This window comes from Corvus moneduloides, chromosome 2 (genome assembly GCF_009650955.1).
Source record: "Corvus moneduloides isolate bCorMon1 chromosome 2, bCorMon1.pri, whole genome shotgun sequence".
In the NCBI taxonomy this organism is placed as follows: Eukaryota; Metazoa; Chordata; class Aves; order Passeriformes; family Corvidae; genus Corvus; species Corvus moneduloides.
The window spans coordinates 34264275-34277740 of record NC_045477.1 but is presented as its reverse complement, the minus strand read 5'-3'; the positions used below and the strand labels follow the sequence as shown (position 1 = coordinate 34277740).

Sequence of the window (13466 nt, the reverse complement as noted above, 5' to 3'; positions counted from 1 at the left end):
TGAAAACCAGGACCAACCTTAGCAGTTTCTAAGGAGAAGCATTTAAAACAACAGCACTGCCCATCCATTTCTCTAGTGCTGATCTAACTGGAGCAGAGAATTTGGTGCCCCTATTGCCCAGAGCTTGTGTGATGTGAAATGCACTGCACTGCTCAGACAGCTCAGTCTCACCTCCAACATCAGCCTCACTTCCCACTGCCTCCAACAAAGGCAAAGCTCCCTGAACTCACAGTAAAACCTAAGAACCATAAGCGAGCACTGGGCTGATTCCCATCATTAGCTACATTCTGGCTTCCCATGAAACAAGTCTGTCCAGTTGTTTTAGCATATATTTTAGGGGTAATGTGACAAAGCAAGCATCTGTAAGGTCTACTTTCTGGCATAAATCTGTCCCGAACTTCATACCCTCTTTCCTATAGTTTCAAACACTCCTCAAAAAAACCCCGCCTACACCCAGCCAAAAAACAACCACAAAACATAGCCACCCTCCAAACCAACTTACTCATTTGCACATTTACTATTCTCCATCACCCAGGTGATCACTCCTGCTACTTGCCCTGTACAACTGGCTGTGTTAACAACTGCAGTGTTACAACAGATGTTAGCAGGAGGCTGAGTGGTTTCTTTATTCTATTTTAAATACTAAATTTTGCACTACCCATCTGCTTCCCCCTCCTAAGGCTATGTCCTTCTGGGGACAACCATACCAGAACATGTGACATGTGAAGGCACACGGATTTGTCATGACTGTACCATTTTATATTGGCCAACACAACATCATTGCTGGTTTAACAGTCAAGCCCAGCTGCTGCACATTGCAACACTCAGGCCTTGGGATGGGCAGCTACATTCCAGCCCCTGTACATCAGTCAGAGCTGGCTTGTCTGGAACATTCTGCATTTGCTGTACTGTATCACATCTGCCATCCCTCTGCTTGAACCACTGATTCAGCCTGCCCCCTCCTCAGACATACACACACACTTCCCCCTCACCAGCTACAATGTAATCAACTCCAGCCATTCTCACTGCTCTGGATAGCACCATGGAATAGTTTGCAGTGAGTAATGCCCACTGTTTTATCATGATGAAAACTTATTTCTTTCTCAGGCAGGAAATACTGACCCTAATGCAGGACAAATATTTTCAAAGAAAAATTACACACCTTTCAAACCTATGAATGCCTTCTGCACTCAGATTTTCAAAGAAGCGACTGTTCTAGTTCCATTCTCAATTATTTTAAATTATTTTGCCCTTAAAAACCGAACTACCCTTGCTCTTAACTGCAACAATTAGGAAAAAAAGTTGCAAGCACGTAAAGAGAACACTTGGAAGAGAAGCAAAACAGGTATATCTAGAGATAGAAAAAATGTATTTATTAAGACTAATCCTTGAGAGTATCAAGTTAGGAACAACAGCTTAATTCATACAGAAACTGGACAACATTAAGACACCTATTTTCCCAGTCTGTTCTCAACTCACTACAACTTGGCAACAAAATTTTTGGCAACAACTTCATATCTGTCATCATGCTTTTAAGTACTTTCAGCTTCCTTTACTGTAGACAACACCCAAGATCTATTGGGAGACTGGAGGTGATATAATCTGGTGCTTTAAAAGTAAATACGAAAACCAATTTTGTTTTTGGCAGTGATGATGCCATGGACAAAACCAGTATTAGAATAATGGTGTTTACAGTGATCCATGTGGACAGTCTGAGCTCTGCACCTTTCAGATAACCATTATTTATTCTGTAAGATTTGTTTACTTACCCCAAGAACACACATTTCTATTTCTTTTACTTTCTTTTTTCTATTTCTGGCACAACAAGAGTAATGACTAAACTTAAACTGCAAAATACACCCTCAGAAGAGCCTCAAGACTTAGCACACAGTAAGCTCAGTGTGATAAAAGTGTAATTCCCCTCCGTGGCTTTACATCAATAAACTTGGCTGTGTATGGGGAAGCTCTCACATGCAGCCCTTGTTTCATTTAAGATGCTTTACTGATGTCAGGCTTCTGAAAACTCAACACCTTCCAGCAACACAGACTGTGTGTCTCAGGGAAAACCCTTCTTGGTCACAGCAAATGCTGACTCAAAGGGTGTGTTTTCAATGAAATTAATTCTCACAGGAGCCAAACACTGTCAGATAAGAGACTAAATATAGCTCTACACACCTCACTTGTGACTAATTCCTCTTTCTCCTGTTCTGACAGCCAGCTGGGATTCAACCTAGGCCACGCCCTGCAATGTCAAATGAAGCAGAAAGGCTCACTGAGGTATTCAGACCCATCTACCTGCTCATAACTGCATCAGGCAGGTAGGCAGGTTTTATTTTTCAAGGATTGCTTCAAAATTTTTTTTTTTTTTTTATGTAGGAAAAATTCCTATCCTTGAGGATTCTTTTACTTGGTCAGTATTTAAAAACTATCATAAACACTATTTGTCCTCTTGAAATGGTATAAAACCCATGTCAAAAATATCAAATCATTTAAGTGACAGTGAAGGTGAAAAGCAGCTCTCGGAAGTCCAAGAAAAAGTCAGTTGAGAACTGCATTTCCAGCTAAAGAAATTTAACAGCATCCCTTTCAGAAAAAGCTATTAAAAAAAAAGATACTAAAAAAAAATCTATCCACCAGGCCGTATTTTAAAGAAGACAATGGACACACTGCCCACTGGCAGCACACAGCAGAATATCCTTTCTTGTTAAAGGATCACACGGCGGCACTGAAAAATGCTTGAGAGGCTCTTTTTAGTTCCAGCTTACTGCTGAATTCCCTTCCCTCCACAGTCTAGTCCCAAACCCTGCACTTACACCAACCTATACCTAAGTGAAGTTATACATGAATGCTTTCAAACAGTCACCTATAGAGACAGAGCTCTTTATACTGAGATCAAAATACAGGCACAATATATTTCATTTTTCAAACAGAAGTCTGAGGTACAGAGTGAACTTTGAAAAAGAAACATCTGATGGCTAAGTAAAACCACACTGTTAATCCTGGAGCTTCAGTCTGCCAGCTAAACTTGGCTCTGCCTCTAACTGCAGTTCACAAACACAAAGTCTTAATGATCTCAGAATTTTCCAAAAATAGTATGAATGTGTTCAAGGTTATCCATCCTCTTTATCCTATTTTTCAAAATGTTTTTCCTACTGTAAAAAAAGCTCCCCTCTTTTCAGATGCCTATTGGGTTATAAAAGTGAGTTCAGATAGAAATTTCCCAGTGACAGACATTTGTAAAACAAACCAGTAACAGGTATGTATTTAACTCCAGTATTGATGCAGTCAATTCAGAGTGGCCCTTCAGCACACTCATTCCAGTGGTTTAGGTAATGAATCTGGACACAACACATCCCCAGAAACAGGTAACCAGGGGATTTTAAGGAACACTCCATTTAAGGTAGCACTTAACAGGCAAAAGCCAGGTAGATTGGTATTGGCTATTGCACATCTTCACTGTGCTGCAAATGCAGTCTCCTGCAAAACCATGGAGGAACACAAAACCCACTGGAGACCACCATGGTTAAAACTAGATGGATGTGTCATGTGCCTCCCACTGAGATGGTCAGGAACAACAACTGGGTGTTGGGTTGAGGTTTCACCAAGATTAGTTCCACAATCTTTTCAAAACCATCTAATGCAGTCATGGACATAAAAGGCTACACATGCCCTGTTCGGCCCCTGCAAATGCTGTAATAAAAGCACACACCTTGCACCTTGGCTACTTTATAATCTGATGCTTTTAAGTGTAACAAGGGAAAGAACAGTGACACAAATACTTAAGAAAAAGCTGTAATAGCCAATCTCACAAAGCCACACTCTTCAGGGTAAAGCAGCATGGAACATGACTTTGGGGAAAAAGCCCATCTTCAGCAAAGAGCACAGACATCAACTTTTCTTGTCCTTTGTCATTGTCACATTCCCAGAAAAACAATGCCTGAAAAAAACCTACCCTCTTTGCTTTGGTAACACAAACTTGCTGCTGCCAACATGGATACAAGCAGATAGGAAGCAAGCCTCCCATGAACCGCTGGGGTTGTGAATAATTTGTCCAACACAAATAAGAAACAATTATATCTATGTAAAAAATTAACATATTAAATATACTTTTAAAGAAACTGCCTCATGTGTAATTCATTCCCAGCACCAATAATTTGAATATACACACCTGTGCTCCCGGTACAGGGCCAAAGGGATTTGGTGGTCTCATGACTGGCTGACTGTATATCAAAGTTGGCTGTGTCATTACTGGTATGCCTCCCATCTGTGATGGCTGAAAAAACACAGACAGCATGAAATCACACACAGCATTAATACATTGCAAGTCTTTATGGAAATAAAGGAAAATGGCAAAATGGGTGAAAAGTTTTGGTCATATTTGAGATACGCAATCACGTGAGATCCTTCTACAATATTCTGCAAAGAAGGTTACCAGAAAGGAACATTAGAACCTTTCCAAGGAATTCTCTCAATAACAACTGAGCCCATTCAATCTCCTGCTGCAAAGATCCGAAGCACTAAAACACTTGTTAGACAAGCATTTGTGCTGGTCCTTCTGGCTCTCAAAAGCGAGGTCAGACAGCACTTCCCTGACTGCCTCTGACAGCACAAGCACAGTTTTACAGATAGCAGTGCAGTGCTGATAGAGTTCAGGACAAAACTGAAAACTGAGAGCTGTACGTGCAATTAATGTTAAGTCATTATGCAATCAAAGTGTTACCAACACTCCAGCTGAGCCAAATTACGAGTTTAATGTGTATTAATGGCCTTACAAGTCAGGTTATATTTAACACAGATGCCCATCTCTGGCACCGCTTTTGGCATTCCCCTCAGGCTTGGGTTGACAGCCAGCAGCAGTCCTACTGAAGCAATCCCCATTCCAGCCAGCTTTTCCCAGACTAATCCTGGTGGTGGTGGTACTCCTCCTATCATGCCAACCAGCCGTTTGGGCAATCACAGGGTGAACCCATTCAAGAAACTGACTCTGATGAAAACACCCTATAAAAAAATGTAAGAACAACTGAACAACTGCTGGCCCAAGGAAGACACAGGAAGCAGCAGCCAGGGAATGCCCAGGCGCAGCGCTATGGCTCTAAGGAAGCTGCCTGTCCCAGCATGCTCACACCAAGGGAAAAGCCTGCACTTAGAGAAGACCATCCTCAGAACTATGGTCCCCACTGCTTTTAGGAAAAAGGTTTTACAGCAAGGGTTGTAAATTGAGTCAACATTTCAGAGATTCCTCATGGTAAATGTCCTGCATAAAGTCTGAATGAGCCAGGGCAGATTTCAGGATGTGCCATGGAGCCCACTGGTCATTCTGTAATGACCCATCTCACCCATCTGCTCAGATACTGCACGTGTTTGAACAAGCAGCAGCAACTCAAGGTAACAGAGCTACAGCTCCTTAATTTCAGTGCCCATTTCATATTGGCATTTAAACCCCACAATGAAAGTTGCTTGACGTAAGAAAGATTACTTCCCATACACCACATATGTCACCTTCCCCTGCTGCTGACCCAAGTGTAAGTGCAAAGTTTGAATCCACACTAACGTTAGTTTAACCATAACAGCTTTGATGAAGAATATGGGAGTTCATGGATGGGTAATGGGGAATGATATGATATGATATGAGATATGATACTCTCCCAAGAGGCCCTCAAGAACACAGGTGGCTACTTCTGCAGTTCACTTACTGAGCATATACAAGTTATAAGTCATTAAACTAATTTGGTTATATGATGAAACTTTTTTTTCCCCTTTAATCTGTGAGGCATTTAATAGACTAACTGCTTGAAGGAAGTTTTCTTGCCTTTATTCACTCAGGAAAGCTGTGCTGCATCAAAATCATACTAAAAAGAAGAGCTAAGGCATATCATTTCAGAAATGTTTTAAAATTTAAGGTAAGAACAAAAATTTTCAGAGCAAAAAGCAGGAAGGTCAAGTTTATGTCAAAAGCCTGGCAGTATTGGTGTGTCACTAAGAGATCCAATTCTCAACCAAAACCACACCATATTGCAGTGTCACAAACTTGCACTTTTGTAGCATTAATCATCACAGATACTTGCTCCCAACCTCAGCAGAAGGTATTTAAGGAAGGTTTCACTTCACCAAGAAAACATTTCTGTTCTGAAAGCAGCTATTTATACTGACATGATAAACTTACTTCTATGATACACTTACTTCTATGCCAATAAAGACCACCAAGAACAGACACTCTTAATTTTCATAGAATCACGGAATGGTTTGGGTTGGAAGAGACCTTTAAGATGATCTAGTTCCATTTTAAGAAGTTTATTTAAAAAACAAGTGAAGTAAGGAAGAGCAGACAATTTCAGACAAACACCATGTAAGTGGTTCAGAAAACCAGAAGTTAATAATTTGGTGAAGAATAAATGAATGGGAGCTGAAATTCAGTCTTCAGTAGAATAGTTCAGGAAAACAAGAGCTACCAAACTATAAGCCATCAAACAATACACAGCATCTGCCTGCTTGGAGCTGTAGGAATTCCACTCACCATCACGTAGCCCATCATTCCTGTAGGCGTTGTGGCAGGATAGGCCATTACAGGGGGTGCCTGGTGCGAGAAACAGTGGTGAACTGGGAGAAGAGATCAGCTGCATACTGCAAGACATTGCTTTCTAAGGATCAACTACAGCACTCAGCTTATTATGAACAAAGCAAAGAATAGGATTTTCAGTCTGGTGTTAAGAGCGTATCCTAATTATTTCAGATGGAATATAATACCTAACCTAAAGTTTCTGGGCCATCTTGGCAAATCTCTAATAATGTATTTTGCTTGTATCAGGTTAGGATTCTGGCTGTCTGAACTAAACTGCAAGTACCACTCTCTCAACATCCTGTTTAGAGAACACAGTACAAGACTCACAGAAGGTTGAGAGAAAATATTCATGAAGCAGAAGCCCTTTTTTAATCCCATGAAGTACATACTTATATTCAGTATCAAAAGTAATGTTACACGAGTCTTAAGAGAGAATTTAAAAGACTGAAAGACCAAATGACCATTGCTTCTGCTGACACTTAAAGGAATTCACTTTAGCCAGGATGGACACACTAAGGGGATTCTCCTAGCAGGCTTTGATATAAATTAGACTCTCACAAGAATAGCCAGTTTGCATTCCCTCTCCCTCACTCACTTCATTCACTGCATTTGAACATGCTAAAAGTCCTGAGTACTTGGCAGATATGTTTATATCACCCTGATGTACTTACTGCACTTTTATGAAGGCACAGTACAATTGCTGACAACAGACAAAACCTGGGTGAACTTATGGTTTGTAAACAGCTTGGCAATATATATGTAGAAAAACAGCTGATAAGTCTCAGAAATATAAAGACAGTTCTTCATCTCTTTCCTATATTCTTTATTCTACAGTTTAATATCCACTTCCTAAATTAATATTAACTATTACGAGGACAAAAAAAGTTGGATTTTTTTCCAGACTAAACTAGTGCTTACAGATATTCAGACAGCTTGCTGTCTATTCACTCCACCTCCTGTTAGTCTCCCCTTTTAGAAAAATACCGAGTAATTTTCATGCTTTTGCTGGGGGGATTTCTATTCAAGACAAATACCATAAGCATTTCTTGGTACACAGACATTACTGTTACAGAAAAGAGGCAAATGATAAACCATTAATCATACTGGATTAATTAAAGCAGATAAATTGTTTCATCACAAATAGGGCATCAGGAAAGGTGCTTCTGAATTCAGTTCTAAGGTATCAGCTGCATTTTCTTATATAGTAGAGCCAGTGCAACTGGCATTTCAATTGACATGAGAACAGATAGAGAACCATCTGGACAGTGTATTTGCCATATATTTCAGCCACTGGGCAAAGCTATCCTTTTTTTTTTGTGTTGCTTGTGTACACACACCTACACAAACATGCTGAACAAACTTATTGTTGAGTGCTCAAATACGGACCTACCACCCTTTAGGTACAGAGTTACCCTGGAATAAAAATAGAACACAGGGAAAGACCAATATTACTGTTGACATAAAGAAAAAAGTCCTCTGAAATTAAAGCCTGCATTCCTCAGACAGCGAGCACAGGTTATTTCTTGCCCTCTATAAACTATCTGCATTAATTTTCTTTTTTCATATGAGCATTCATGACATATTGGTCTCTCCCCACTTAAAGAAAAATTAAAAAATCAAGATCTACCATAAATGTGGATCAAGTGCCATGTATAACAGAAGCCTGTGAGGTTTCATGCAGTTATTCAAACACAATATTTTTATCTTCATTCAGAATTCACCAAATGCATTAAAGGCAGCACAGACACATACCCCAGCTCTCTGGCAGCAGATGGTACAGTTTAAAGCAAGGAAAAATAATCTTGGTATTTCCCATGCCATCATTCGAGTCAAGAGCCTGCACACCACCTATGAAGTTTGTGTATGCTAGGAAAAGCTCAATTTTTGGCACACCAAAGATTTTCAAATGAGAAATGTGTAAATAGCGAGGAGGTTATGAGATTCTGCAACAGCAGTGGTTAATATCAGCATGCCAGTCGATTGCAAAAAGGCTGTGGCTTGTTTCACTTACGTATTGTGGAAAATGCATGCCATTCTGTATTTCCCAGGGAGAACAATTACATAATGCAATAACACTGGATTAGAAGCAAATACTTACACAACAGAATATACACAGATAGCATTTTAGTTCACAAATACATTAAATGTTTACTCCAACACATTCTTGTAATTCAAGTCATTCACTGAGACAACACACCTGTGATACTGTCATTGTTATTAGATTTGACACTGGTTTGCATAGCCCATTTATTTGGTATATGCCTTTTTTACCAAAGATTTTCAAAAGCATATTTATTTAGCAAGCAGCAGCAACTCCACAATAAATGGACCAGCAGAGGAAAACAAAGCTTTTTTTACCCCCCCTCATTATTTCTTTTTCAAGTTTTTTATGTTTATAGAACAGTTTCACAGGAAGTGTCTTAACAGTACCTCAATAATAAAAGCTGTTAAATGTAATGACTTATCACAAGATGTAGATATAAGACATGAGTTATTAAACAGATTCAAGCACACAGGTAAACTCAAACCACCAGTCATTAAAGCAGGTAAGTAGTTACAATTTCTTCAATATCTACACACTCCAGTAAGATCCACAAACATATTTCTCCCTAAATAAATGTAGTGAGTTGAGAGGTGACATCTGGTAGGGAAGAGGTGGTGGATCCAGGGAAACAAGTTCTGTCTTTCCAAATCCACAATGCTGCATTACTACACAGCAGATTCAACCTCCCCCAGTCAGAGCCAGATGCCAAAAATCCTTGGGGGCAGTTTGTTACCTGTTCTGTCCATGTACAGTTCTCCAGGTCATTGGTGAAAGGGTGAGTAGGATTCACATGTAAAAATGTTCTGTGAAGATTGTGAAAACTACTTCTCTAAAGTCTAAACATGTAATTGAAAGCCCACCTCCTACACTGCTACCCCAAAATCCTTGCCAATATTATCTGTTAAAATAGACATGAACTTGCTCATCAAAACTGGCACGGATTAAAAGCAACTGCACACACTGGGGCAGGAAAGCAGTAGTTATGTACATTAAGAAAGCTGTAGCCTCTGACACCTTTGCAAGTATCAGTGGCACCAGTTCCCACCCCCAGGGCAGGCCAAGCTACAACATAATGATGCATCACCTATCAGTGCACCCAAAGGGCACTTTCACACTTCTGCTTTTCTAGACTGCAAAGTGCCTCCTCCCTCCTTGGAATTCAGAGTTTTATGTCATAAACTCAGAGAATGGTTTGGGTTGCAAAGTACTTTGATGATCACCTAGTTTCAACCACCCTGCCATGGGCAAGGACACCTTCCACTAGACCAGGTTGCTCAAAGGCCCATCCATCCTGGCCTTGAACACTTCCAGGAACTGGGGCATCCACAGCTTCTCTGGGAAACCTGTGCCAGTGCCTCACCACCCTCACAGTAAAGAATTTCTTCCTATCTAAAACTGACATCTGTCAGTTCAAAGCCACTGCCCCTTGTCCTGTCTCTACATGCACTTGAAAAGTCCAATGAGTGAAACCCAGAGGCCCCTGCCACACCATGTGAGAGGCTGCTCAAACACTACTGAAGTTTGTACTAAACCTTCACATCACATCACAAACTATTTACTAGAATCACATAGCCAAGAAAAACAAATCCCAGCAGTACACACCTCCAACTGACCATTTCTTCAATTTTCTATTACCCTTTTACTGCAGCTATAGGCCATTTTCAAATTCATCCATTACACATCACCCTGCAGATCTAAATTGCAGGGAACTCACTATTTTAAAATAAGCATTTGCTTACCAACGTTGGAGCATTCCATGCAGTTGTAGGTGCAATCTTGGGTTGCCAGTTGGAACCACCTGTCAGTTTCTTTTCACCTGGCTGAGTCCAGTTTACATCACTTCAAATAAATTTTTAAAAAAATTGTTAGAAAACATTGGACTTTCTTATAAGACTTCCTCAGGTGAACACCGTTTCCACTTGGGAATGAGGCTTCTTTTATTAATGAAGCTCATTTAGCAAAGGAGTCGATAAAAAGTTTTGTGACAACGTTTTGGCTTGGAAAAGTAAGAAGCTGTTCAGCATGAGCCCCCTCAGCATCTCAGTCAAGTTGCCCAGAATAGGTAAGTTAGTGTTATCTGACTTTGGTCAAGACATTTGAGTTAGACTTAAAGACAGAATATTAGGATTTCTGAATGATTTCAGAGTTGGCACAGATAGTCCCAATAAGCTTGAAATTTCCCAATCCCATTTCTCAACTTTGCTGCTAGAGCAGATGTCCACTACCCTTGAACACACACACCCTGCTTCAAAATTCATTTGTCTAAAGGTCAGCCTCAAGACCGAGGTTGCAGTTTCACAATCTTTAATACTGCTCTGCTCACACTCAGGTCACACCAAGTATTTAATGAGTGCTATGTTTACCTGCAACAACTACAAAGAAACATTTTGATGAACTAATTTTTTTAATATACCTAAAGTCTGAAAGCACTTAGAGACAGGACACCTTGCCTGCTGCTATCACTGTCACTACCACTCAGTCTACAGTCACCTTCCAACAGATCTCAACAATTCATTACACCTTGTACAAGAAGTACAATCCCACACATGCTCTAAAGGCTAACATTATGTTGTTATGCACAGGTTTCAACATGTACACCCATGAAAATTTACTATCATGAAAATCCAAATGCTCAACTTCTGATTAAGCATACTCACTTTTTAGTAGTTCCATTTCCAATGCCCAAATCTGTCACAAGGGAGAAGAAGAGACTACTGAAATTCTGTTTGTTTAAAAGAAATCAGTAAGTATTTACAAGTTAGCAGTTCCATACTTACTGCCTACAAGATTGGCTAAAGATGAATCCAGATCATCTGACACTAATTTATTAGGCGGTACTTTGGCAACTGGAAGACTCTGGTTTTGAGAGGCCACTGTTGGTTTTAGGAGACCACCTAGTTCATCAAAGCCTTGGAATGAGAAACATAAGTGATTTGAATCACAGGCCTCCCACAAATGTCATGGCATTCAATTAAACAGAAAGCAAGATCAACACAATGGCTAAAATACAAAATTTAACCTGGTGATGCTACTCTATACAAGGACAAAACTTATTATTCCTCTTGATAAAAAAGATACTTACTATGGAAATAAGATTTCGCTTCAGTGGTTTAACCTATGTGACAATTTTACACAGAATGGATTCATAGTGACAGTAAAGCAGTCAAAACATAAAACAAAGAAAAAAATACATAAAGTGTTCCAATCTTACAAAAACATGTACTTGCTTTTAGCAAATCACTGGCTTACAAAAAAAACCTGATGTCAAGTCTAATGACAAAAGATCAGAAAATATCTACTTTCCTGATGCTCCAAAGAACAAAAAAAAATCCAAATTAACAGTGTATTAACTGATCACTTTCTGAAGCAATTGTAACGTCAAAAGAGGAGGCAAGGAAGTGCCAAAAACCATGTTGCAGATACATAAAATGAAATGCAATTTTACCTCTTCCAATCACACTCTACAAATACAGACTTAATTTCATCTGACAGCATATAAAAATGAAGGCTGTTCACTGTGTGAAAGTTTTAATTTACAAAATATTTAAGCGAGGGAAGTCAGTATAAACATTTCAGCAGAGCGGAGAAATAGTCTGTAATGAAAAATTATTTGACTGACCTTTTAAAAACAGCTTACTTTTCTTCATCTCTGAAACTTTGTCTCAGTAGTGTAAATAAATACCGATTAAGAGATTTATACCTCAAGAATAAAATAAATTGAGGGGCACACGTCATTTATTTTAGCAAGTGTCTTACCACCAGAATCTGGGACAACATTAGAAGATTTATTTCCAAACACAGACTCAAAGTCAACATTAAGGCCAGCTGATGGCTGTGGTTGAGCAACAGGAGATGGCGTGAACCCTGTGGGGGAAAAAAGAAAGAAATTGTATGTTTTTATACAGCATTTCCCACAAATCCACCTTTATGCAAGACAAGCCAAATAAATATTTCAGCACTGCAGAAAGACTAGGAATACCTCAAAAGTCCAGACTACACCCTGACACCGAGCAGTTTATTTGGTCTTTATTTGAAGTTACTCCTCCAAAGAAAGATTTTGTCTCAAAAGCTGGACAGACAGGCCATAAAAGACACTCCCCTGCAACTGCTTAATCTCTGGATTAATTATTGACACCTTCCTTATTCTTTTACCATATGCTTATAACAAAACTACTGAGGAAAAGTCACCATGCTTCTCCAGGAAAAGAAGCTGGCTAGTGTGGAATCTGTTTCAAGATTATCTGACTAATTATTCCCTCCATGCTTTATATTAACCCAGCAATTCTCTTAGATACAACTGGAGTAAGATCCAAACCATCCCAAAGTGCCTGAACTAGTAATGCCTTTAATTAGACACTCTTAATACTAATAATGTTCATAGCCTAGCCCTTAGCTATTTTTTGACAAACGTTTTGCAGTTGACCATGTTTTGCAGTCAAATTTATAGAAATTATGGCAAGATATGGGGAGGTACAGCCACATTTCAACTCCTAGTGCTGTCTAAACTTACTCCATTTGTCTCCCATGTATCTGTAGTGTTCTACAAATACACAATTTTTTTGCAACACTGAAAATTTATTGCAGTATGAAGCATTGCAGATGATGTTCAGCAGCATTAAGTTGATAGTTCAGTAATACAGAAGGTCATAGCCATTTGTTTGTAGTATTTTTTTAGTGTTATACATGATCACACACAAGCATGTGCATCACCTCAGTGTTCAGGCAATTACAGAAGTAATTACTGCTTTATATGAAAAGCACCAAAAAAACCCCTAACAATGCCACCTTGAAAACTAGCTCTTCTGGTTTCTAACAAAAAATATGATGACATGGAGAAATGAAAGGATCACAACTACTTCAGGA

The 13466-nt window shown here is 39.4% G+C and overlaps 1 protein-coding gene across 9 annotated transcripts in view; it reads right to left on the bottom strand.

Annotated features, from left to right (window-relative positions):
- The window catches only part of PICALM (phosphatidylinositol binding clathrin assembly protein), a 66640-nt gene that overhangs the window by 4361 nt on the left and 48813 nt on the right, over nucleotides 1-13466 (bottom strand). For 5 of the 9 annotated variants that reach the window (XM_032099040.1, XM_032099042.1, XM_032099043.1 and 2 more), the window contains 7 exons: nucleotides 12360-12467; nucleotides 11381-11512; nucleotides 11261-11291; nucleotides 10343-10442; nucleotides 8571-8594; nucleotides 6515-6574; nucleotides 4169-4273 (listed from right to left, as the gene is read on the bottom strand). In XM_032099040.1, coding sequence (XP_031954931.1) covers nucleotides 4169-4273; nucleotides 6515-6574; nucleotides 8571-8594; nucleotides 10343-10442; nucleotides 11261-11291; nucleotides 11381-11512; nucleotides 12360-12467 — 560 coding nt within the window. The remainder of the gene's footprint in view (nucleotides 1-4168; nucleotides 4274-6514; nucleotides 6575-8570; nucleotides 8595-10342; nucleotides 10443-11260; nucleotides 11292-11380; nucleotides 11513-12359; nucleotides 12468-13466) is intronic. The other 4 variants (XM_032099041.1, XM_032099044.1, XM_032099047.1 and 1 more) reach the window with 1 other exon arrangement.